Source organism: Neofelis nebulosa, chromosome 15, assembly GCF_028018385.1.
Source record: "Neofelis nebulosa isolate mNeoNeb1 chromosome 15, mNeoNeb1.pri, whole genome shotgun sequence".
Taxonomy (NCBI): domain Eukaryota; kingdom Metazoa; phylum Chordata; class Mammalia; order Carnivora; family Felidae; genus Neofelis; species Neofelis nebulosa.
Genome location: NC_080796.1, coordinates 34,187,167 through 34,211,925, shown reverse-complemented (window position 1 = coordinate 34,211,925; position 24,759 = coordinate 34,187,167). Strand labels below are relative to the sequence as shown.

The 24,759-nt window shown below is 38.9% G+C and overlaps 2 protein-coding genes across 9 annotated transcripts in view; both read right to left on the bottom strand.

The window, feature by feature from the left end:
* ACBD6 (acyl-CoA binding domain containing 6) overlaps positions 1–24,759 on the bottom strand; it is a 218,921-nt gene that overhangs the window by 5,335 nt on the left and 188,827 nt on the right. For 2 of the 8 annotated variants that reach the window (XM_058701438.1, XM_058701430.1), the window contains one exon: positions 2,562–2,850. The exons of 1 other annotated variant lie outside the window; for it this stretch is intronic. In XM_058701438.1, coding sequence (XP_058557421.1) covers positions 2,696–2,850 — 155 coding nt within the window. In that variant the 3' untranslated portion in view covers positions 2,562–2,695. Of the gene's footprint in view, positions 1–2,561; positions 2,851–5,368; positions 6,203–15,329; positions 15,486–17,024; positions 17,060–24,759 lie in introns of those variants that run through there. 5 more of the 8 variants (XM_058701433.1, XM_058701431.1, XM_058701436.1 and 2 more) reach the window with 5 other exon arrangements.
* On the bottom strand, positions 9,969–12,123 carry LOC131496159 (oligosaccharyltransferase complex subunit OSTC-like). Its single transcript, XM_058701439.1, has one exon. It carries the CDS (start codon positions 10,998–11,000, stop codon positions 10,647–10,649), a length of 354 nt encoding a protein of 117 aa, XP_058557422.1. The 5' UTR covers positions 11,001–12,123; the 3' UTR covers positions 9,969–10,646.

Below are 24,759 nucleotides of genomic sequence, written 5' to 3'. Positions count from 1 at the left end.
GTGCGGGGCCTGGTTGGGTTTCTCTCTCTGCCCCTCCTTCGCTTGCTCTCTCTCAAAATAAATAAACTTAAAAAAAAAATTTAGAATGCACTTGCAAATGTAGAGTTGGTGACTGTTTTTAGTGGCAGCTTTGATTATAAATTTGAAACCTTGATTCACTTAGCATAACACTCTCCAGTTCCATCCGCGTTGCTACAAAGGCCCATATTTCATTCTTTCTCATTGCCACGTAGTATTCCATTGTGTATATAAACCCCAATTTCTTTATCCATTCATCAGTTGATGGACATTTAGGCTCTTTCCATAATTTGGCTATTGTTGAGAGTGCTGCTATAAACACTGGGGTACAATTGCCCCTATGCATCAGCACTCCTGTACCCCTTGGGTAAGTTCCTAGCAGTGCTATTGCTGGGTCATAGGTAGATCTATTTTTCATTTTTTGAGGAACCTCCACACTGTTTTCCAGAGCAGCTGCACCAGTTTGCATTCCCACCAACAGAGCAAGAGAGTTCCCGTTTCTCCACATCCTTGCCAGCATCTATAGCCTCCTGATTTCTTCATTTTGGCCACTCTGACTGGCGTGAGGTGGTATCTGAGTGTGGTTTTGATTTGTATTTCCCTGATGAGGAGCGACGTTGAGCATCTTTCCATGTGCCTGTTGGCTATCTGGATGTCTTCTTTAGAGAAGTGTCTATTCATGTTTTCTGCCCATTGATGGGGGGTGGGAGGGAGGGGAGAGTGGTGACGGGTATTGAGGAGGGCACCTGTTGGGATGAGCACTGGGTGTGGTATGGAAACCAATTTGACAATAAATTTCATATTAAAAAAAAAGAGAACACACAACAACATCAAAAAAAAAAACAAACCCAAAACAAAACAAAGAAACCTTGAAAAATAAAATTAATAAAAAGTTATATTCTTTGCTTAAAAACAATCTATATAGTTTTAGACGTTGCAAAACAGGTTATGAAAAACTTGACTCGGAAATTTTAAGGTCAGATTACAAAAGAGAAATGAAAAAAGGAGCTCCTTGATAGCTTTTTGCTTAGATAATGACCCTGTAAATCTGAAATGAATAAATATTTTGATTTGCTAATGTCCTAAAAATGCAAAAGTACTATTAATGAAAGCTGCATGCAACATCTTGGTCACTTTTACTGTAACTAATGAATAATGTTTGTTAAAACACAATTAATGTGGAACATGAGAGAATTTAGCTTATAGCGGGTTGCAAATGTGGTTGGGATTATGGGAAAAGAGCAGATAATGAATAGAAAGCTCCACTAGAATTACAGTAATGTTTTCACAGTGTACTAACATGCATATCACTTCCACAGATAATTAAGAAATCAATTAAAGAATTAACAGTCTTGGTGAATGGTTTTGGTTTACATCTCAGAAAATAAGAAATGAGCTTAGAAAAATCACAAAATAAACAGCATTAATATGCCTCATTTCTGCTCTGAAGGGGCTTGTTCCAGAAGGACAGGTTAGCCTGAGCTAATGAAAATCGTGTCCACTGTTGAGGGCTCTGCTAAGCAAGTTTATTACTTCTTTTAATAGAGACACGTTGGAAAAATTATCTTTTAAATAGTCATCTCTGCATCTCAAATCATTTCTTACTTCATTTCTCTTCCTAGGACAACTACCTACTTTCTTTATATAACGAGAAATGTCAAGGAATTCCCCAAATGGAGTTCTTGAGGCTTGAAGGGGAAAACATAGGGAGCCAGTTTCAAAAGCGGCATACTTGTCGCTCCCTTAAAGAAAAGCTGTTGTGTATTTGTCTATGTTTTTAATTAGAAAATAAAAGGTCTCTTGGTACCCAGAAGTAACTATACTCACAGCTAAGCATTGGGGCATTAGGGGCTATTTCACATTAGACTCAAACAGCCTCACAGTTCAGGCCTGAGCTCATTTCCAGAGACTACTGCCAGTACGTGACTGGAACATTAGAGCCAATTAAAAGGGCCCTGGGGAAATCCCGCCCCGTTTTGTGGAGGTGAGTTTAAGGAATCCTGAACTAACCAGTGAATTCTCCCGAATCTGTGCTTCAATCCTGAAGTGAGGTCACTGAATCTTATTCTAAAATGCCCAAGGTTTTGAGGTTTTCAGTAAATCTGGTTGTTTCTCAGACTTCTAGGCCCCTATGTGACAAAATTCTACCTTTTCTCTTTTGCTTGCTTTTTAACACCCCTCTGTCTTTGTCTTCTCAATTCTGTCTGCCAAAAATAGACATTTTAGCTACCGATATTCAGGCCAGCTGTGCAAAATGCCACAAGATCACTTGACCTCTACTGTATTGGGATTTCATGCAACTTTCCCTGTCAGGGTAGCACTGTCGGTCATATTTTGCTTCTGCATGTTTTTTTAAGAGAGCAGCCATGTTTAATACTGTGAAATACGAGGCGTCCCCTCCTTGCCCCACCCTCTAGAACAGTGATAAATTTCAGCGCGCGCTCAGCAGAATTGGATTGTATTATGCGCAGGACACATGTTCATCACCACAACTGTATTTGCTGGAACGGATGCAAGGAGAATGAATTGCTGAGACTTCAAAATCCCAGTTCCTCAGAACTGATTTTATTAGCCAATGTATACCAAAGATGGGTGCTAAAAGAAGTATTATTTTTGCAGGTGTCCTTCATCACTGGAGCTCTACGATGTTACGGAGTGTGATCTTCCAGCCTTTTGATTATACCTTGCCGGTTGTGTGCTGCTGCAACACCAAAGAGATAGCCTTGCAACCTGTCACCTCCTCCGGCAGGCAGCCGTCCTGGTCTGGGAGAGCGGGGTCAGCGCCAGACTTCAGCAGCAGCTCCACAATGTCTAAAAACTCGCAGGCAGCAGCTGCCAGGAAAATTGGCAAATATGAAAACAAGGTTACTATGAGACCAAGAGAAACGACTATACTCCAGCAGGAAAGGCAAGTGCCGAGCAACGAGGGATCCCAAACAGCAAGAAACGTCACAGTGTGACGACAACTGTGCCATTAGTGTGGATTTTTCCAGGGTTAGGAAAAGCAAATTCACATTTTTGGTTGCCCAGGAGCAAACAGACACATTTTTAAAACTGTGAGGTTTTCAGACTCTATTCTTAAGGATGGGACGAAGAGAAAGAATAAAAACAGTGTTTGAGTATTTGTTTTACTTTGATCAGAATAATGACAGGTGTGCAGGCTATGTCAAAAGGCTAAAAATTTTGTAAAAGAAAATATTTTGTTTTGTCTTTGAAGAGGGGGTTAAATGAGTAACTTTAAAATTTGTAAAACAACAACAACAACAAAAAAGCTAGCCTATGAATCACACCATCCATCTATAGAACTTCTATTTATTTAGAAAAATAATAAATGTCCCCAATCACACTAGGCATAGAAAGGGGACAAGGACCTCTCGATATGGAGACTTATTATGAAGATGGTACAGTATCGCCCCCAGGAAGGACAAACAGACCAAAGGGCTAGAATGGAGAGCCATCTATTCTTCTGCACATATATGGAAACTTGATTTATGATGACGCTGGCATCGCTGATCAGCAAGGAAACAAAGATCCATTAATTCAGAGGCACTGAAACAACTGGGCTAAAGGCAACACCAGGCATTTCATACAAGATGAAACAGAAATGGCAATAAACATATGAAAAGATGAACAACCACATTAGCCGTCAGGGAAATGAAAATTAAAACCAGAAGATACCAATTCATACCCACTAGATAGGTGAAAATTAAAAACAGACCATACCAAGCACTGAGGAAGCCTGGAACAAGGGCAGCTCCCCTCCGGATGGGCCCTGGTAGGGTCACTTTGGATGACAGTTTGGCATTACGTGTTAAACCTGCACACACACAGGCCCTGCGGCCCAGCAATCCTGCTCTTATTCCCATCCTCCATGGACACTCGTGCATGGGTCTCCAGGAGACGTGCAAGAATGTGTGTAGCAGCACTATTCGTAATAGACCCCAATGTAAGCGACGCAAATGCCCATTAAAAATAACGTGAAAATAAAATACCGTTTACTTCTACAATAAAATCCCATACCGCATTGAAAACTAATGAACTATGGTTTTACACACGAGTTTATCTCCAGGACATAATGTTGAGGGAAAGAAGCAAGTCAGAAGAATATATACAGTATGATTACACTTAAACAAAATTTTAAAAATAGACCAAACTAAACACCATTGTTCAGAGAGACAATTATGTAGTGAAACTAAAAGGGAAACTGTTAATATAAAATTTGGGATAGTGTTAATCTTGGGGAAGGACCTGCCCATGGAGGGAAGGTCACATGGTTGGATAGGCACACACAGGAGGTTTTGAAGATACGGCAATGTTCCATTTCTTAAGCTAGGTGGTGGGTTCATTTTTTTAAAGTTACATTTAAAATTCTTCATATACCTTTTATATACTCTTTCACAGTGTGATGTAACATAACAGCAACAACAAATCAAAAAAGAAAAACAGGGAAAGAAAGAAGGGTAGGAAGCTTGATTCAATGGTCATTTTATTGAGTACATGCTATAACAATCCTACCAGTTAAGATTCTTGCTCTGAAGAATTTGTTTAACACCTGGGAGGCTAATATGTAAACTGGACACTCTTAACACAGAATAACTATTGTGGAGCGCGCGTGCACACACACATAGAAACCTGCAAAAAAGTGGGGGTGCGGGTGGAGAAGTTGAGGGATCAGGGAAAACACAAGTAGTTCATATGTAAACTGAGCTCTGAAGGACAGAGTAAAATTCCAGGTAAGTGGAGACAGAAAGGCATTGCAGGGGGAGAAAACGCCACTAACAGAGGCAGGAGAGCACAGGGAGTGCCCAGAGAACTGTCTGTGGGTTCTGGGACACAATATACAGACAGTCAAAAGCAGAGAGGCTGGACTTGAGTCAAAGTATGCAGGGCCTTGAAAGCTGTACTAAGCCATGCTGACAAAAGTGTGGTTTTGAATGCTATACTAAAGTTTGCATTTATAAAGAAGGGAGTGGCGTAATTTGGCCGCTGTGCTAGGATGGTAATTCTACAATGAGTGACTTGGACAGCCTAGAAATTTGTGACAGGTAGACCAATTAGGAAACTACAGTAGTTCTTTCAGGAGGCTTGAAATCAGCCAGTGTCAGCGTGAATATAAAGAAGGGACTGGGCGGGGAGCCTGGGTGGCTCAGTTGGTTAAGCATGATCAGGTCATTATCTTACAGCTCATGAGTTCGAGCCTCACATTGGGCTCTGTGCTGACAGCTCAGAGCCTGGAGCCTGCTTCAGATTCTGTGTCTCCCTCTCTCTCTGCCCCCCCCCCCCGCCCCCCTCATGCTCTCTCTCTCTCTCTCTCTCTCTCCTTCAAAAAATAAACATTAAAAAAAATTAAAGAAGGGACTGGGGGCGCCTGGGTGGCTCAGTTGGTTAAGCGGCTGACTTTGGCTCAGGTCATGATCTGACTGTTCCTGAGTTTGAGCTCCAAGTCAGGCTCTGTGCTGACAGCTCAGAGCCTGGAGCCTGCTTCAGATTCTGTGTCTCCTTCTGTCTCTGCCCCTTCCCTGCTTGCATTCTCTCTCTCTCAAAGATAAATAAACATAAAAACATTTTTTTTTTTTAAAGAAGGGATTGAATAAGCCACTTAAATTCATGTGGATAGGAGATAGCAAAGTACAGGATGGGCTTTAAGGAAATGTTTATAAACACTAAATTTGATAATTAATAAAGCTGATAAAATGTTATATTTATAGACAAACATGTGTTTATATTTTGTGATTTTCCTGTTGTTTTTTGGAAGAACAGTATTTTATCTTAGGTTTCAAATATTTTTATAGGTTTTTGAAAAGCTTACAGACCCACTGCTTGTGATCATAATGTTTACTATTGAATAAAATGGCCGGAGTATTTCTGCACTTGATATGAAACCCAAGCACATAAAGAAAACTACTGGTAAATCTGAATACATAGAAACCTAAAATTGACAAATTTGAACACATAAAAATTTAAAACACCTATACCACACACACAAAATATGATATATAAAGGTAAACCATAAATTGGGAAACATATTCATATATATAACACATACAAGAGCTAATATCCTTGATATCTAAAAAGTGTTAACAAATCAATCCAAAAGGATAATGGGCAAAAGAATTGTAAGAACCAAAGATGATAACTTACGTTTTCAGTCTGGGAGACCACAGAGATGTTGGTGACATTATCTCTAAAATAAGGAACCATAATAAGGAAGAGCAGGAGTTTTTGGAGGGGAAGAGAAGAAGAAAATGATGGAAGGGGAGAAATAATCTTGGTTTGAGGCATGATAAATATTAGGAATACTGGTATTACTAATACTGGTAGAGGTACTAGAAAATGTCTATAAAACTCATAAAAGATAAGACAGGAGAAAAACCAAGATGACCTTGGGTATGACAATGATTTTTTAGCTATGACACCAAAGGCACAATCCATGAAAGAAAGAATTGATAAGCTGGGACTCATTAAAATAAAAAAACTTCTGCTCTGCGAAAGACTATGGTAAGGGAATGACAAGGCAAACACAAACTGGGAGAATATATTTGCAAAAGACACATCTGATAAAGGACTACTACCCAAAATATACAAACAACTCTTAAAGCTCAACAACAGGAAAACAAGCATTGGGTTAAAAATGGGGTCAAAGACCTTAACGGAGGCCTCACCACAGAAGATCTACAGATGGCAAATACGCTTTTGGAAAGTGTATTCCCACATCATGTCATCAGGGAAATGCAAATTAAAAGAACATACCAGTACACACCTACCAGAATGGCCAAAATGTGGGACACTGGCAACAGCAAGTGCTGGTGAGGATGTGGAGCAACAGGAACTCACTCATTGCTGGTGGGAATGCGAAACGGTACAGCCATTTGGAAGGCAGTGTGGGGGTTTCTTACAAAACGAAACATACCCTTACCATATGACCCAGCAGCCATGCTCCTTGGTATCCACTCAAAAACCTACGTCCACTCAAAAATCTGCACATGAATGTCTGCAGCAGCTTTAATCCTAATTGCCCAAACTTGGAAGCAACCAAGAGGTCCTTCAATAGGTGATGGATAAATAAGCTATGATACATCCAGACAGTGTAATATTACTCAGCACTAAAACGAAATGAGATATCAAGCTATTAAAGGACATAGAGAAACCTTAAATACCTATTACTAAGTGAAAGAAGCCAATCTGAAAGGGTTACCTACTATACGATTTCAACTATATGAACATTCTGGAAAAGGCAAAACTACAGAAATAGTAAAAAGATCAGTGGTTTCCAGAGGCAGGGGTGAGAGAGGGATAAACAGGCAGAGCACAGTGGATTTTTAGGGCAGTGAAAATACTCTGTATGATATCATAATGATCGATACATGTCATTTTACATTTGTCTATAGAATACACAATGAGAGTGAACCGTAATGTAAACTTTGGACCTTGGGTGATTATGATAATAATTTTAATAATTATGAGAATAATTTTATGTATGTAGCTTCATCAACTATAACAAATGTACCACTCTGATTGGAGATGTTGATAATGACAGAGTGTGAAATAATAGAAAAAATACATATTGGTCTCTGTCCCCAGTTCCTGACATAGAGCTCCTAAAACCTCTGGACTTTCCTAAGTGATAAGAGCACTAGAGGCAACTTTTGTTCTAATACTTGGTCTCTGACCCTGGTTCTTGACACAGAGCTCCTAAATCACTTGGAATTTCCTGGATAATAGGAATATCTTTTGTTTTAATGAGGTGACTCTTGGTGAGCTTCTGGGTTGCTTCAGAAAGAGGGCTGGTCACCAAAGAGACCAAGCCATGATTAGAAGCTTGAAATTTTCATGGGGCCACTGGGTGGCCCAGTCGGCTAAGTGTCCGACTTTGGCTCAGGTCACGATCTCATGGTTCGTGAGTTTGAGCCCCATGTTGGGCTCTGTGCTGACAGCTCAGAGCCTGGAGCCTGGAGCCTGCTTGGGATTCTGTGTCTCCCTCTGTCTCTGCCTACTTCCTCCCCTCCCCCCGCCCCCGGGCGGCAAAAATAAATAAACATTTAAAAAGTTATAAAAAAAAAAAAGGAAGCTTGTAATTTTCAGCTTCAACCTCCTTCCTCTGGGAAGGGGAGAGAGGCTGGAGATTGAGTTAATGATCAATCATGCCTATGTAATGAAGCCTCCATAAAAATCCTCCAAGTATGGGGTTCAGAGAACTTCTGGGCTGCTGAACACCTGGAAATATGTAACAGGTGGTACTGGTAAGGGCATGGAAACTCTGTTCCCCTTCCCCCATATCTGGTCCAGTGTATCTTTTCCATCTCCATGTTCATCTGTATCCTTTATCATATCCTTTTATATTAAACCAGTAAACCTAAGTGTTTCCTTGAGTTCTGGGAGCCACTCTAGCAGATTATCAAACCCAAGAAGGGGTCATGAAACCACAATTTATAGATGGTTGGTCAGAAGTGCAGGTGACAACTTGGGACTTGTGACTGGCATCTGAAGGCAGAGGTGTAGTCTTGTGGGACTGAGGGGAAGGTAGATAGTGTCTGAATTGAATTAAGTGGAAGAACATTCAGCTGGTATCACAGAGAATTGCTTGTTGTGAGGAAAAACTCACAACACACAGTGACCAGCAGTGAAGTGTGGTAGTAGTGTGAGAGTAAAGGAGAAACACACAGGGAGCATGTTTGTTCTTTAGAACAAGGTTCTTTAGAGGCAGACTATACATGGGGTAAGAGGTATATGGAAAATCTCTGTACCTTCCCCTCAATTTTGCTGTGAACCTACAGCTGCTCTTTATTGATCACCCAAGCAAGCATTTGTAATTGGGTCTATTTCTGGGTTATCTACCAAGTTTCACTGATTTATACACCTATCTCTTGACCAATACCACATTGTCTTAATGTCTGTAACTTTATAGTAACCTGAAGTAAGGGTGTGTCCTCCATCCGGGTCCTTTGCTTTTCCATATAACTTTTAGAATCAGCTTGTAAATTTTTTCAGAAAGTCCTGCTGGAATTTTGATTGGGAGTACATATAAATCAATTTGAGGAGAATGGAGAGCTTAACAACATCAAGTCTTTTGATCAATGAACAACAGTATCTCTGTCCATTTATTTTGATTTATCCTTAAGAATTTAATTTTGAGGCTACTATAAATTGTATTTTTAAAAATTCTGATTTCCAGTTGGTTCATTGCAAGTATAAAGGAAAACAACTGATATCTGTATACTGACCTTGTGTTTTTAACTTTCAGTTTCCAACTGTTCATTACCAGTGTATAGGAATTTTTTTTGGTAAACTGATTTTCTATCCTGCAAACTTGCTGAACTCAATTTATTTTCTTTTATTATTTGTCTTAGAAAAATTATTTCTGCTCCTTTCATACACCTTATTGTGCAGGAAATGGTCTTGCAGACACATCTGAAATAACATACTGTCACACACTCTATTTATTTATTTATTTATTTATTTATTTTAATATATGAAATTTACTGTCAAATTGGTTTCCATACAACACCCAGTGCTCATCCCAAAAGATGCCCTCTTCAATGCCCATCACCAACCCTCCCCTCCCTCCCACCCCCCCATCAACCCTCAGTTTGTTCTCAGTTTTTAAGAGTCTCTTATGCTTTGGCTCTCTCCCACTCTAACCTCTTTTTTTTTTTTCCTTCCCCTCCCCCATGGGTTTCTGTTAAGTTTCTCAGGATCCACATAAGAGTGAAAACATATGGTATCTGTCTTTCTCTGTATAACTTATTTCACTTAGCATCACACTCTCCAGTCCCATCCACGTTGCTACAAAGGGCCAGATTTCATTCTTTCTCATTGCCACGTAGTACTCCATTATGTATATAAACCACGATTTCTTTATCCATTCATCAGTTGATGGACATTTAGGCTCTTTCCATAATTTGGCTGTTGTTGAGAATGCTGCTATAAACACTGGGGTACAAGTGCCCCTATGCATCAGTACTCCTGTATCCCTTGGGTAAATTCCTAGCAGTGCTACTGCAGGGTCATAGGGTAGGTCTATTTTTAATTTTTTGAGGAACCTCCACACTGTTTTCCAGAGCACACACTCTATTTAAAGGCAAAGCACCACAGGTAAAGCTGATCATCTGTCTAGAGTTCCCAGCTTATGGTATCTCACTTCCTGATTTTACATTAATTTGGAGTCACAAATATCCTCTCCAAAAAATGTTAAGGGAGCTGTAAAAAATTATCACTTTATTCAGTATTAAAGTGGTAGAAATGGAGAATATTTTCTCTAAGAAATGAAAAACTAAGAGGAAAATGCTACTTAACATCGTTTGTACGTTGGCATAGGCCAGCAGGAAAAAATACTGTGATAAGCTTGTCTCTTTGATACCAAGAAGACATTCTAGTTCAAGCTTTAACATGCTTCCTATGTTTTCACTAGATGCTTCTTTTCTGCTGCTTCATTCTTTTCCGTAGTTCACATCAGAGAATTGGTACAGCCTTTAAAACTTCATTAACAGGAACAAATCCAATATCTACAGATTTTGTCTCATAAGGCATTTTAACCCATCAGATAGCCCGGCAGTTTCATTCTCACGAATACTCTAGCCATGAAAAAACTCAATAGGATACAGACAAATCCAATGAATAGAAGAAGAAATCTACTGAGTTTTGGAATGTTTGGTGCATTCGATTGGTCCGGGATTGTGAAACCGAAACCTCCCATTCATTGTAAACAGGAAGCTGGATGTGAGTCCTTCCATAATATATTGTCCATTTACTCTGTAGGCCAAGAAAGCTACTGGTCTCTGATGTCCATGTTCACTGGTCATAGAACCAACACTTGGAGGTTCAACAATAACATCATAAATTATTCCTCCGGTAATGGGGAAGTAAGACACCACCACCAGAGCATACACCCTCATGGCCGATGGCATATGTACCCAGGGTGGCTTCTTCAGCTTCAGGTTGGGGCATTCGAGCACTAAGAACAGGACCCAGCACAAAGTCTCCATTTTGGTAATGGCAGGGGAGCCTCTCGACCTCCTGAACTCGAGTTATTAATTCTATTTTTTTAAAAAATAGATTCTTTGGGGTTTTCTACGTAGGTGGTCATGGCATCTGTGAATAAAGGATGTTTTATTTCTTCCTTTCAAACCCATCTACTTTTTACTTCTTTCCTTTGGTTAATGCACTGACTAGAACTTCTAGTATGATGTTGAATCAAAGGGGAGGGTGGGCATATTTGCTTGCTCTGATCAGAAGGAAAGCCTTTTGCCTTTCACCATTAAGAATCATGTTAGCTATCAATTACTTCAGGTTGAGAAAATTCCCTTCTGTTCTTATTTTGCTGCATTTTTTTTTTAATCATGAAGGGAGGTTGAATTTTGTCAACTGTTTTTTCTTTTTTTTTACATATATGGAAACAATCATATGTTTCGCTTTGGTTTTGATCTGTTGATATGGTGAAATACAATGATTTTCCATTGCTGAACCAACCTTGCATTCCTAGGATAAAGGCATTTGAGTATGACTTATTATCCTTTTTGTATATTGTATATACAATATAACATTATATTCATGGGAGATATTGGCCTGCAGTTTTCTTTTCCTCTAGAGTCTTTTTCTGGTTTTGGTATTAGGGTAATGTCAGCCTAATAGAATGAGCTGGACAGTATTCCTTCTCTTACTTTCTGAAAGAGTTGATGTGTAGAATTAGTTTTACTTCTTCCTTAAACATTTAGTATAATTCACCAGTGAAGCAACTGGGGCCTGGAAATTTTGTTGTGGAAAAGTTCTTAGCTACAAATTCAATGTCCTTAATAAATAGATATAGGGCTATCTAGGTTATTAATTTCTTTTTTGACTTTGTGTCTTTTAAGAAATGTGTCCATTTCCTCCAAGTTATCTAATTTATTGCTATAAAGTTGCTCATAATGTCCCCTTATTTGCTTCATAATATCTGTATGGTTTGTGACATCTCCTTTTTGTTCCTGAAAATAGTACTTTATTTATTTTTTATTGCTCTAGCTAGAGGCCAACCAGGTTTATTAACCATCTCAAAGATTTTCAATGATTTCATGGATTTTTGGTTTTCTATTTCCACAATTTCTACTCTGATTTAAAAAAAATTTTTTTAATGTTTATTTATTTTTGAGACAGAGGCAGAATGCGAGTGGGTTAGGGGCAGAGAGAGAGGCAGACACAGAATCCAAAGCAGGCTCCAGGCTCTGAGCTGTCAGCACAGAGCTGGACACGGGGCTCAAACTCACGAGCTGTGAAATCACGACCTGAGCTGAAGTTGGACACTCAACCGGCTGAGCCACCCTGGCGCCCCTACTCTGATCTTTATTATTTTATGCCCATGCTTGTCTTGGGCTTAATTTGCTCTTCTTTCTCTAACTTTTGAAAGGTAGAATCTTGGGTCATTGAGAGCTTTCTTCTTTTCTAATAAAAGCACTTAATTCCCCTCTAAGCACTACTGTAGCTGCATCCCAAAATTCTGATAGTTTTTCTTTTCATTCAGTTCAAAATATTTTGTAATTTCCCTTGGAATTTCTTCTTTGACCTATGAGTTATTTAGAAGTGTGTTGAAGTTTTGCACAATTGTGTGTGTGGGAGATTTCCAGATATGTGTTTGTAAATGACTTCTAATTTAATTCTGTGGTGGTCTCAGGGAAAACTTTAAAATATTTGTTGAAGTTTGTTTTATGGCCTAAATATGGTTTATCTTGATAAGTGTTCCAAGTGTACTTGAAATGATGTATTCTGTTTATTAGGTGGAGTGTTCTATAGATGTTCTAGAGAGATCTACAGATGTTAATTAAGTCAAGTTGGTTGTTAGTATTGTTCAATTCTTTCATATGCTTGCTAAATTTTTATCTACTTGCTCTGTCAATTACTAATTTATAGTTTAACAATGAGTTGTTTTTTCCTTGCTACTCTATGTCTCAGTTTTGACTGCAGAACATATGTAGAAGGACACTATTTACATCCAGAAATAGCTATGCCTCTTCTACTGTCATACAGTTAATATGGGTGTTGAGTCAATCTGGCCAGCAGCTGAACTGGGTTTGGGTTTTGTTGCTGCTACAGATAACTTCAATGCATCACACACTTTAAAATTCCTCCATCTGTGGGCTGCAGTTACCTTGTTTCTTGAGTGTTCTCGGGTGCCAGTATTCTTGCCCCTCACCCCCGTCCCGCCGCAGCCTTCCGCAGTCTCTGCACGTCTACTACAGAGGGAGTTTCTCTCTGCACTCTTGCTCCTTCTCCACCAATAAGAGTGCGATTGCTTATTACTCAGGGCAAGCCTCATGGCCTCTTTGTCCTTTTGGGCTGGTCTCAGTCTTAGGCAGGTCCTCAGAGGTGGCAATTTCTCAGTGTTCCTGCATCCCTGTCCCCCAGATGTCAACCAAACTCTACCTTGTATGAGGGAAAACCTATCTGGAGAGGGAGAGAGCTTCATGCCCTGCCCTCAGTGGCGAGAAATGTCTGCTTGGTGTCAGTGTAGGGTTCCCTGTCCTTCCCGAGTGGCAGACAGATTTTGCTTTTACTCCTCCTTCAAAAGCAGTGGATATCTGCCTGAGCCTGGGGACAAGAGAAGAGGACAGAAAAGTTTTCTGCTCTTCCTGAGGGGCTTAAGCATTTTGCTTTGTATGAAGTAAGAATCTAGGGAAATGGCAGGGTTTCATGCCTGTGTGTCACTGGGAAGGGCTCTCTCTGTTCTCAGTTCCTCTTATGGTTCTCCCAGTTTATGGCAAAGAGCATGTGAATGAGGATTCCTCTTGGGTCTGAGGCTCCCTGTTACTCTAGAATGTCAGACTAACTCACTTTAAGAATCTGTCGATTTTAGCTGTTTTCTTACCAGCGTTTATGGTGGCTGCTTCCTCCTTAGGTGCTCCACTGAAGGCGAAACAGTTTGTGTGTCTTGTGGGGGACTGTCATCCTTTGGAATCCAGTTTACTTTGCTGCCATGCAACCTCTGCTATCTGATGGGTTCAAGAAATTAACAATCTTGTAGATTATCTATCCTTTTCTTCTTGTTAGGATGGGAGCATTGTTCTCTTATGGTTTTCTATATCTTAAGTGGAAGTAGAACTCTATAGGAGTTTGGTGATTTAGTAGTGATATGTCTTCCTTTGCTCTTTATTGTTACTCAGATAGTTTCTCTGGCTCCTTGACTCTTTCCTCTGCTGGTGGGTGTTTCCAGCTCTGGCCCCCCTGCTATGTGCTGTTTGATGGCATAGAGCCAACAGCCAAAACCAGGTTGTGATGAGTTATGTCCTTGGGACAGCTTCACTTGGGCACCAATCTCTACATAATAACACAGGCTCAGAGGTGGTGCTAAGTGAATAGAGATGGAGAGGAGAATTTACTCTGAGCTAAAATCAGACCATTTGAGAACCCTATCTCTGTCTTCAGTGGTGTGGGATTTCTTAGAAAGCTACCAGGATTATAAATGTTAAATTAACATTTGATGGATGAATGAATAATACATAGAGAGTAGGAGAAAAGGGAGAAAAAGGCAAGAACTGCCTAGACCAGTCCTGGGACAGGTATTAATGGGCTGAGATTGTATTTTGTTATGGTATGCCACAGACAGGGAGGAAGGCAGAGACAGAATATCCCACCAAGCCCAGGATTCAACAGAAAGTATGTAGGAATACAATATCCCTTCAAGAATTTAAAGTGATGTCCCTCAAATAATATAATGAAGATTTTAGTTTTACATTTCTGAATGGTTTTACCATGAATCACTGTACACCAGATTGGATTCCAATGGAAGGCAGTCTCTTATAACATATAACGAAGTTAAAGACACTCTGCCTAGTATCAAGTAGTTGTGAGAAGAGATATTTATCCGGTATAGAACTAGCTACATGACATTTATATTTTGAGAAATAATCATTTAACCTTTTTGCTGCAGCTATCGGTCTCCACTTATTGTAAGAAACAGTTAGGTTTTAAAATTGGAACTTTTAAAGCAGGATCAGAGGAATAAATTTCCTAGTGTATAAATCTGTAATACAGGATAATAACTACCACGATCTGTCAGATTACACTTGGCACAAATCTAACCCAATACTTAAGGCTCCTAAGCATGAAGATCAAGGCTAAGTAGATGTGTACTATGGCTGAAGACACTAAGCTGGCCATCTCAGACAAAGGAGTGTTAATTTCATACATGGCATATAATGAAACGACTTTCCCAACAGTGAGATAGGATATAACATATGAGTACTAACCCAGGAATAGAGCTTAAATTTTTAAGTTCCACATCTAGAGGACCACAGCCAACCAGCTGAGAAAAGGCTAAGCAGGCTACATAATAATCCCCTAACCTAACAAATGTGAGTGAAATTTTAGCTCAAGTCTAACTGTAAAGTGAGGTTTAAATCAGGAAGTTCAGGAGGAACCTGGCTGGCTCAGTAGGTAGAGCACGCGACTCTTGATCTTGGGGGTCATGAGTTCAAGTTCCACACTGGGTTTAGAGCCTACTTAAAAAAAAAAAAGGAAAGAAAAAAGAGTAAATTAGGAATTTCAGGGTTGCAGAATAGTCTTTCAGAGTGAGGGATATGGTGCCCATAAGGAAAATGAGTTAATTATTAACAAATGCCTGGGATTTATGCAAAGACAGACTGATATGAGCACAAGGAATCAAGCAATCAGGAAGCTGTAATAGAAAAAAGGGAAGGGAAGAGGAAGACTGGTTTAAAAGACAAGAGGAAACCATACAGGTGAGCCTTATCCTTGTAGGAGGAAGACACACACTTCTTGGAGATGCACTGTTGATTTGGTAATCATCAATTACCTTTGTTTCGCACAGAGCCAACTGCCAAATATAGGTGCCCAACAATAGTTTAAAAAAATACGGTTTGTACCCCCACTTAGTTGGTGAGCTACTTGATTACGTGCTTTGTTATATTCTCTTCTCCATCTAGCACAGTGCTGGGAACTTGGTATTTGCTCAAAATTCATTAGTTAATTGATTCTCCGCCTTTGGCATCTTCAAGTAAAGAACAATTCACAAAGCAGAGTCATCTTTCAGAAATGTGTGAGCTTCCCATCCCCTCAAAATGGACAAAGGCAAAGAAGATGAGAGAGGGGAAGGGTGCTAACATTTTACCAAATTAATGAGGGGATATATTGGTGCCCACAATGTGCTGGGAAATACAAAAACAGTCATAAGCCTGTCTCGGAAAAGCTTGAGCAAGTCTACAGGGATTAGAACGGTTGCTGAATTTATGGTACCCTGGGAACCTCTATTTGTCAAGTGCCATAGAGGCAGCCCTGACACTGGCACAGGTGAAGATGAATTTTCATTCAGAGCAGTGAGCCTTCTGACTCCATTAATCCTCAGGGTTTTGATGATGAATTTCTTTCCTTTTTTATTTTATTTATTTTCACTCTAATGCCTCCTCCCACTGCCCTGTAACAGTGTGGAAGGAACAGAACAGATGGTGCTTTACGTGGAAGACCGAGGGCTCATGAGGATACAAAGCCTGCCCACTCTGAAATCACATGACTGCACGTGCAAGGAAAAGCCTTGATTTCCCCTGGGAGACACAGACGCAATGATGTTAGTATTCCCAGTGGAGGGAGAGGAGGGGAAGGCTAACAGGCCATTTACAAGGAAGACCACACGTACACTAATATACTCTTCACCAAGAACCATGTTTAATCACAAAACAACAGGAGGACCGGTATGTGAAGATTAAAAAACACCAAAGTTAAACAGAGGCAAATATGGGTTTTAGAACGGTGCTTTGCAAAACCCATTTAAGATGAACTAGTGAGGACATACAGTAGTAGAATACTGGCCTCTAGTTAACCTGCCATTGGCTCTGACCCAGTTTTAATCGGAAGAAGCCAGGATTTACAACCTGCTTAAGGATGGAGTTTGACAACTGCTATAATCAGAAGAGCTGTCAACACAAGGACAGCTGTCAAGCCAAACTGTAATTCATAAAAAATAATAGCTAAGCCCCCAAGACATCCCTAACATTGTCTGCACTTACTGATTTAACTGTACTTACAGTTTTATGAAAGTTCCCAAAACAGGTTAAGGATCCTAAAATCAAATCAAATCAAATCAAAAAATAGCTATGGAGTACCTATTAAATAAAAAAGGTTAAATACTACTGACTAAATGGATAAAATATGTCCAGCAGATTCCCTAGCACACAGTGTTTAATAAACAGTAATTATTATTACATGTCCAACTCTGTTTTGATGACCTCAAAAAGTGGCAGAAGTCTAGTGACCTGGTAAAAAATCTTAATTAAAGATGAATCATTCCTATAAGTGGTTATTAATTAAACTTAAAATATTAATTTCATGAAATATTCCTGAGTTGTCAGAATATTTTAGTTTTATATATTTGTAACGCCAAAACCTCTTAACTAATGACATTATCTTAGTGCTTAATTATCTTGATTATAATATACATGGTATTTGTTTTGTTTTTTATGCAATGAATAATATAACCTGAGAGAGAGAGAAATGGAGGTTGTTTTACTAGATCAATTTTCGGCAGGATTCCTAAATCAGAGATAATTTTTATTAATGTCTAAACTCTCAGTGAACAGAAAGAAGAATATAAAAGCACATGGATGGACACAGATATTGATAAAGTACAGCTCTGAAAAATAGCCTTGATGCACTATCTTAGGTGACCAATGATAAAGAATTTTCATTTATTTTATTTCTGTAAAAGACCATCTTTCAGAAAATAATGTATGCTTTAAAAGGATACCAGGACTGTAATTTTTTATGAAATTATGAAAACATGATTGGAATTGGAGTCAGAAGACCTGGACAAGTGTCTTGGCTCTGCTACTACACTTGAATTACCCTGTCGAGGTCACTTGACCCCTCTAGACTTCAGTTTGTCCATTTGCAAATGTATGAAAACAAGGCTTACCTTCAACAATTGTTGGAAAGGTTAAGAGATTACATATATGAAAACAGTACCACCACCACCTTATGTCTGTTTGGGTTTGGAGGGCTTTTTGTGTGTGAATATTTTGTTAGAGTATATATAAGTTAAATAGAGAAGAACACCAAAATCATCTATACAAATTTTCTTAAGATGATATCATCCATGTAACTAGCACACAGATCAAGAATCAGATCATTACTTGAATCTCAGGAACACTGCTGCCCTGTTAACCCCTTCTAAATACTACCTACCCATTTCTTCAAGGTAACCATTATCCTGTTTACTACTGCTGGAGATGAATTTTTCCTGTTTTTGACCTTTATACAAATGGATGCATACAGTACGTACTCTTTTGTATCTGGCAATTTGAACTTAACAGTATGTTTGTGAGATTCATCCAAGGTGTTGCATGTGGTTATAGTTCTTTTTTATTGCTGTATAGTATTCCATTGGATGACTACCTTACCTGATCAGGTCTCATAATTCCCAAATCTGAAGATTAGAGTGTTTTATCAATTATTGAAATTATCAGTAAATGTATCTTCAAGTATCGATTCTTACCTACTTTCTCCTTCTGGAACTCTTACTTAAAAATGCTAGACTTTATTATTTTACACTCAATGTCTCTTCCACATTTTCATTTATCTTCTGTGTTGCCATTTAGAACTATCTTTCAGTTCACCATTTTCTTTAAAAAAATTTTTTTAATGTTTATTTATTTTTGAGAGAGACAGAGACAGAGTGTGAGTGGGGGAGGGGCAGAGGGAGAGGGAGACACAGAATCTGAAGCAGGCTCCAGGCTCTGAGCTGTCAGCACAGAGCCTGACGCGGGGCTCGAACTCACGAGCCATGAGATCATGACCTGAGCCGAAGTCGGATGCTCAACCAACTGAGCCACCCAGGTGCCCCTCAGTTCACCATTTTCTAAAAGGTCTATTTATTTTGAGAGAGAGAGAGAGAGAGTGAGAGTGAGACAGAGAGCACAAGCAGGGGAGGGGCGGCAGGTGGCGGCAGGGGGAGAGAATTCCAAAGCAGGCTCTGCACTTATAGTGTGGAGCCAGACGCAGGACTCAAACCGTGAGAGTCAAACACTTAACCAACTGAGCCACCCAGGCACTTCTCAGTTCACCATTTTTTTAAACCTGTGCCAATTCTGCACTTTAAACTATCCACTATAAAATTTCTGTATTTTTTTATTTATTGAAGTTCATTTGGTTCTCTTGTGAATCTCCCTGTTCTTTTTTTGAATGTCTTATTCTTAGGTTTTTCATCCATTGATTTTATATAAACTTATTCTGATAATTTCTATCTAGTAGTTTTATTCAAGTTCTTCAAAGTCGAATTGTGAGGTTTATTATGTCTGCTGACAATCACTTAAGTATATTTTGTAATTTTGGACTGTAAGCTCATTTTCAGCAGGGCTTCTTTGTATAGGAATTTTGTGCCACCCTGGTTGAGGATGTGTCCCTCAAGAGAAGTTTAGCATTTGCTTTTGCCAGATCCCTCATGGGTAACCTGTCTAGACACTTATTATGTTAATTTATTGACTTGAGGATTTCTGAAATAATCAGAGTATAAATTAAACCCAAACTCGCATGAGATAGGGACTTTTTTTTTTTCCCCCACCCAGATTTTGGTATCTGGCAAATAAGCTGCTTTGTCTTCCTTTCTTACAGGTAGGGCGACTTTTTCTAATGTAATTATTACTATTATTATTTTTTAACTGAGGGTATAGCCCTTTGAATGTCCTGGCTTATGTGCAGGTTTCAGTTCTAACTCCTCATTATTTCTCATTCAAGATGTATCATTTCCAGGGTTTGGTGGCATTGAAACCCAAACCTGCAGTTTTCCCAAATTAGATAGTGTTAGCTCACACACTTAGCACTATGGTTACCACATCCTTGTATATTGGGTGAGAGTTGAAGACACCTAAAGTCTGGGGACATCCTTTAACCTCTACAAGGATGTTTGGTATATTTTATCTAGCAACTAGTAAGTACTCAAAAATATGAACGGATGAAATATAATTAAAAAGGTAAGTCATATTCACAGTACTACCAGAGCCTATGATATTGTGATTTAAAATAATTTAAATTTAGAGGTGTCTGCGTGGCTCAGTTGGTTAAGCATCCAACTCTTTTTTTTTTGAAATTTTTAAAATGTTTGATTATTTATTTTCAAAATTTTTTGTAATGTTTTTATTTTTATTTTTGAGACAGAGAGAGAGAGAGAGAGAGAGAGAGAGAGAGAGAGAGAGAGAGAGAATGAGTCAGGGAAGGGCAGAGAGAGAAGGAGACACAGAATCTGAAGCAAGCTCTAGGCTCTGAGCTGTCAGCACAGACCCCGATATGGGGTTTGAACTCACAAACCATGAGATCATGACCTTAGCCAAAGTCAGACACTAAACCTACTGGGCCACCCAGGTGCCCCAAATGTTTATATGTTTGTTTATTTTTGTGAGAGAGAGAGAGAGAGAGAGAGAGTGAGCAGGGGAGGGGCAGAGAGATATGGAGACACAGAACCCAAAGCAGGCTCCAGGCTCTGAGCTGTCAGCACAGAGCCCGACATGGGGCTTGAACTCACAAACTGTGAGACCATCACTTGAGCTGAAGGCAGACACTTAACCGACTGAGCCACCCAGGCACCCCAAGCAGCCAACTCTTGATTTCGGCTCAGGTCATGGTCTCACCATTCGTGAGTTTGAGCACAGCATCAGACTTCATGCTGTCAGCACAGAGTCTGCTTGAGATTCTCTTTCTCTCTCTCTCCCCCTCCCCTGCTCATGCTCTCTCAAATATTTAAAAAATAAATATAAAATACATAAATAAAATAATTTAAATGTAATTTTCAAACAGGTAATATGTATGTATGTATGTATGTATGTATGTATGTATGTATCTATCTATCTCCAAATAGAGAAATTATTAAAGGGTTTATAGGAAGACCTTTTTATCCTATGCTAGTACTCTAGCCTCACAGTTCCTCTTCCCTTAGGCAACCAACACTGACTCTCTGTGTATCCTTCCAGAGATATCTTATGCAGTTATTAGCAAATATGTGCAGATATATTCATGGTAGCACATGATATACACCATTCTGCATCTTAATCCTTCCACTTAACAATGTATCTTAGAGATTTTTCCATATTAGTACATAAATAAACTATAGCAAAGGTCCAAAGACCTTTGGAAAATTCCAATCCTGTTGCTATGTAGAAATGCATTTTGCATATATCAAACTTAATTGGACACATTCCCACATCCACAGAGGCATTTACCTCTAATGGTTAACTAGGGGTGACAGAGTGACTCATCTACATTCTCAAGGGTACATTCAGTCTGCCTTAACTGTTTCTACAGTTTCTGGATGGAGAAATGAAAGGAAAACACAACACATGCCTTAGAGAAGGCACTAAACATAACCAAATGAGTGGATGAGAGAAGAAATGTGGGAATGAAAGAACGGATTTAGCAGAGCATGTGGATGCCCTGGCAGGGGCTGCCTCTCTAAGCAGAGCAGTGAACTCCAGACCTAATGGCAAATATTCTGGCATAAAAGAAGTTTGCTGTTTGAAGCCAGGCATCAGGAAAAAGGGGTAGCTTGGATTTTGCCCTGAAAGCCTCACAATCACTGAGAAGTTTTTTCTTTCCCCTTTCTGATGACCTGTGGCTGTTTGACCTATGCCTGGTTGTCCCAGATTGCGATCACAGCTGTGGACGCAGCTAAGAAAAGTTTTCTTCTGGGTGGAAAATTAGGGTTTAGAATAGCCAGCCCTTGGTGATGTTAGATGATGTAAGCTACAGAATTATCAATGTGTCGGAGGAGTGAGTGAGGAGTGCTGTGGGAAGAGGCACAGGAGGGATTTGTTTTTCTCTCCTCTCCTAGGAAATCTACAGATGTGGGTTTAAATTTCTAGCTCCCTTAGGTAAGTTTATTAACTTCTTGCAGCTTTGGTTTCCTCATTTACAAAATATGAAAATGTGTAAGTATGTTTTTAATGATACCCCTTTCAAAGGCATTTGGTAACATAAGGTATATATGTCTGTATCTAAGTATATGTGTATATATGTAATTTCAATTAACACATATTTTAAGTATGGCATACAGAGGAATATAAAGGCTAATAAAACACATTTTTGGCTATTACAAATAATGCTGCAATAAATGCTCTTAATCATGTCTCACTACATACACGTTCAGGAGTATTGCTAGGGTATATAAACAGAAGTGGAACTGTTGGGCTGTAGGGGATACGGACCCTCAGTTTCACTAGATCTCACCAAACTGATCTCCAGTGGTTGTGACAGGTGACACTCAGCAAGTATGCACATTCTTGTTGTTCCACATCCCACTACTAATACTTGTAGGTGTCTGCCTGGTGCCAATCTCACCAGTGTGAAAACATATCTACATGTTATAATCTGTACTCTCTGATTACAGTTCTTCAAAGGACTCTTCATGGTACGGCACCTCTTGAGAGCAATGGTAATGACAGCTTTTGTTCCAGACTATCTTATCGAGGATGTCTGCAGAGTGAACAGCCTAGGACAACAGAGGTGGTGTTTCCTTCCAGAGTAGAGGGTAGGTTTGCTTACTGTCCAGTGTAATGAAGAGAACTCGTTCTCTGGAGCCACAGCTGGGCAGACTTGCTTGCAGCTCACTTTGACAGACTAGAGTTCCTTAAGGTTAAGATTTAAGAGACGATACACTATGTGTGTAGTATCTGTCTGGGCTTCTCTGCGTTGCTCCTATGGGACTCAAAAGGCAATGACACAAACGTAAAGCTCATGCTGCTGGCTGTGCTGTGAATAATAGTCTGGTGTCTTTTGCCAGAATCCATGAAACTGTCGGGCTAACTTGTTAATTTGCAAGCAGAGTATAATCTCAGATTACTCCTAGTTCTTGACAGTTATGAGGGGGGTTTGAGCATCTTTTGCTGTTTATTTGATATCTGGCTCTTCCTATTTGTGCACTACCCATTTTTCAGGTTCTATTTTTCCATTTGATTGTCCTTCTTATTAGCTGAGTAGATGTTCTTTATATATTCTGAATAATGATCTTATGCAGGTTATTTGCATTTTGAAGATACTCTCCCAGTGTTTGCCTTGCATTTTTACTTTGCTCATACTATCTTTTGTTTAACAGAAGTTTAAAATTTTAATGTACTATCATAGTTTAAATTATGATTTGTACTTTTGAGTGTTAAGAAACCATTCCTTACTCTATTCATCTAAAAGTTTATAATTTTGCTTTTCTCTATATATGTATTCAATTCACCTAAAATTGATTTATGTGTGTGGGGTGAGTTGTTTGGTTATTTGATGTTGTATAACAAACCACTCAAAATGTCTGGTGGCTTAAATATGGCAATGCATTATTTTTAATGATTCTGTGGGTGGACCAGCTGGTTCTTTTGCTTCAAAGAACTAATTTTTAGTTTGTTGACTTTCTTTTTTTTCTTTTCTTTTTCTTTTTATGGGGAAGATAGTTCTTTTTTTCTTTTTCTTTTTTTCAAATTTTTATTTGAATACTAGTTAGTTAACATACAGTATAACACTGCTTTCAGGAGTAGAATTCAGTGATTCATTACTTAACATATAATACCCAGTGCTCATCATAACAAGTGCCCTCCTTAATGCCCATCACCCATTTAGCCCACCCCCCCACCCACCTACCCTCCAGTAACCCTCAGTTTGTTCTCTATTGTTAAGAGTCTCTTATGGTTTGCTTCCCTCCCTCTCTTTTTTCTTTTTTTTCTCCCATATGTTCATCTGTTTTGTTTCTTATTCTCTATTTCATTTATTTCTACTGTAATCTCCATTATTCTTTCTGTTTTCTTTAGGCTTTGTTTGCTATTCTTTCTCTAGTATCTTAAGGTGGAAGATCAGGTTACTAATTTGAGATTTTTCTTTTCTTAACATAGGCATTTACAGCTATAAATTTCTCTGTGAGCACTGCGTTAGCTGCACTCCATAAATTTTGGCATGTGCTATCTTTATTTTCATTCATCTCAAAGTATTTTCTGATTTCTCTTTTGACTTCCTCCTCCTTGACCCACTGGTTATTTAGGAATCTGTTGTTTAGTTTCCTTATACTTGTGAGTTTTCAAGTCTTGATATCTAATTTCATTCCATTGTTCCATTAAGAACATACATTCCATTATTTCTATTCCTCTAAATTTACTGAGGTTGTTTCATGGCCTGCATATTGTCTATCCTGAAGAACACTCTAGGTGCACTTGACAAGAATATATATTCTGTTGTTGTTGGATGGAGTGTTTCATAGATGTCTTTTGGATCTAGGTGGTTCATAGTGTTGTTCAAGTCTTCCATTTCTTTGTTTACCTTTTGTCTAGTTGTTCTACCCATTACTGAAAGTAGGGTGCTGGAATCTCCAACTATTATTTTTGAATTGTCTATTTTGAGTTTTTTCTTTAATGGTTGCTCTAGGGTTTACCACATACATTTTAAGTTCAGCTTTGGCTTTATACTTGGCTTAATTCCAGTGATATGTAGAAACATTACTCCCATATACTTCTACTCCATTTTCCCTCTTTTGGTGGTAGTAATGTTTTACCTGTTTTATAAATTAATGTTACAAATCCAACAATACATTATTATAGTTACTTTAACATCTGTAGTCATTTCCTTAGCTCATTATAACTTTGTTCTCATCCATCTCCCTTGTGCTGTTACTGGCAAATATATTATACTTCTATAGGCTGTGGGCTCAATAATACATTATATACATATTATTTAGACATCACTTGTTAAAATCAGTTAAGGAAAGAAAGGAGAAAATATGCATTTATATGGTCTTTTACAATTACA

Coding starts and splice junctions, on each gene's coding strand:
- LOC131496159 (XM_058701439.1), bottom strand. CDS start 11,000: ATGGAGACTTTGTGCTGGGTCCTGTTCTTAGTGCTCGAATGCCCCAAC.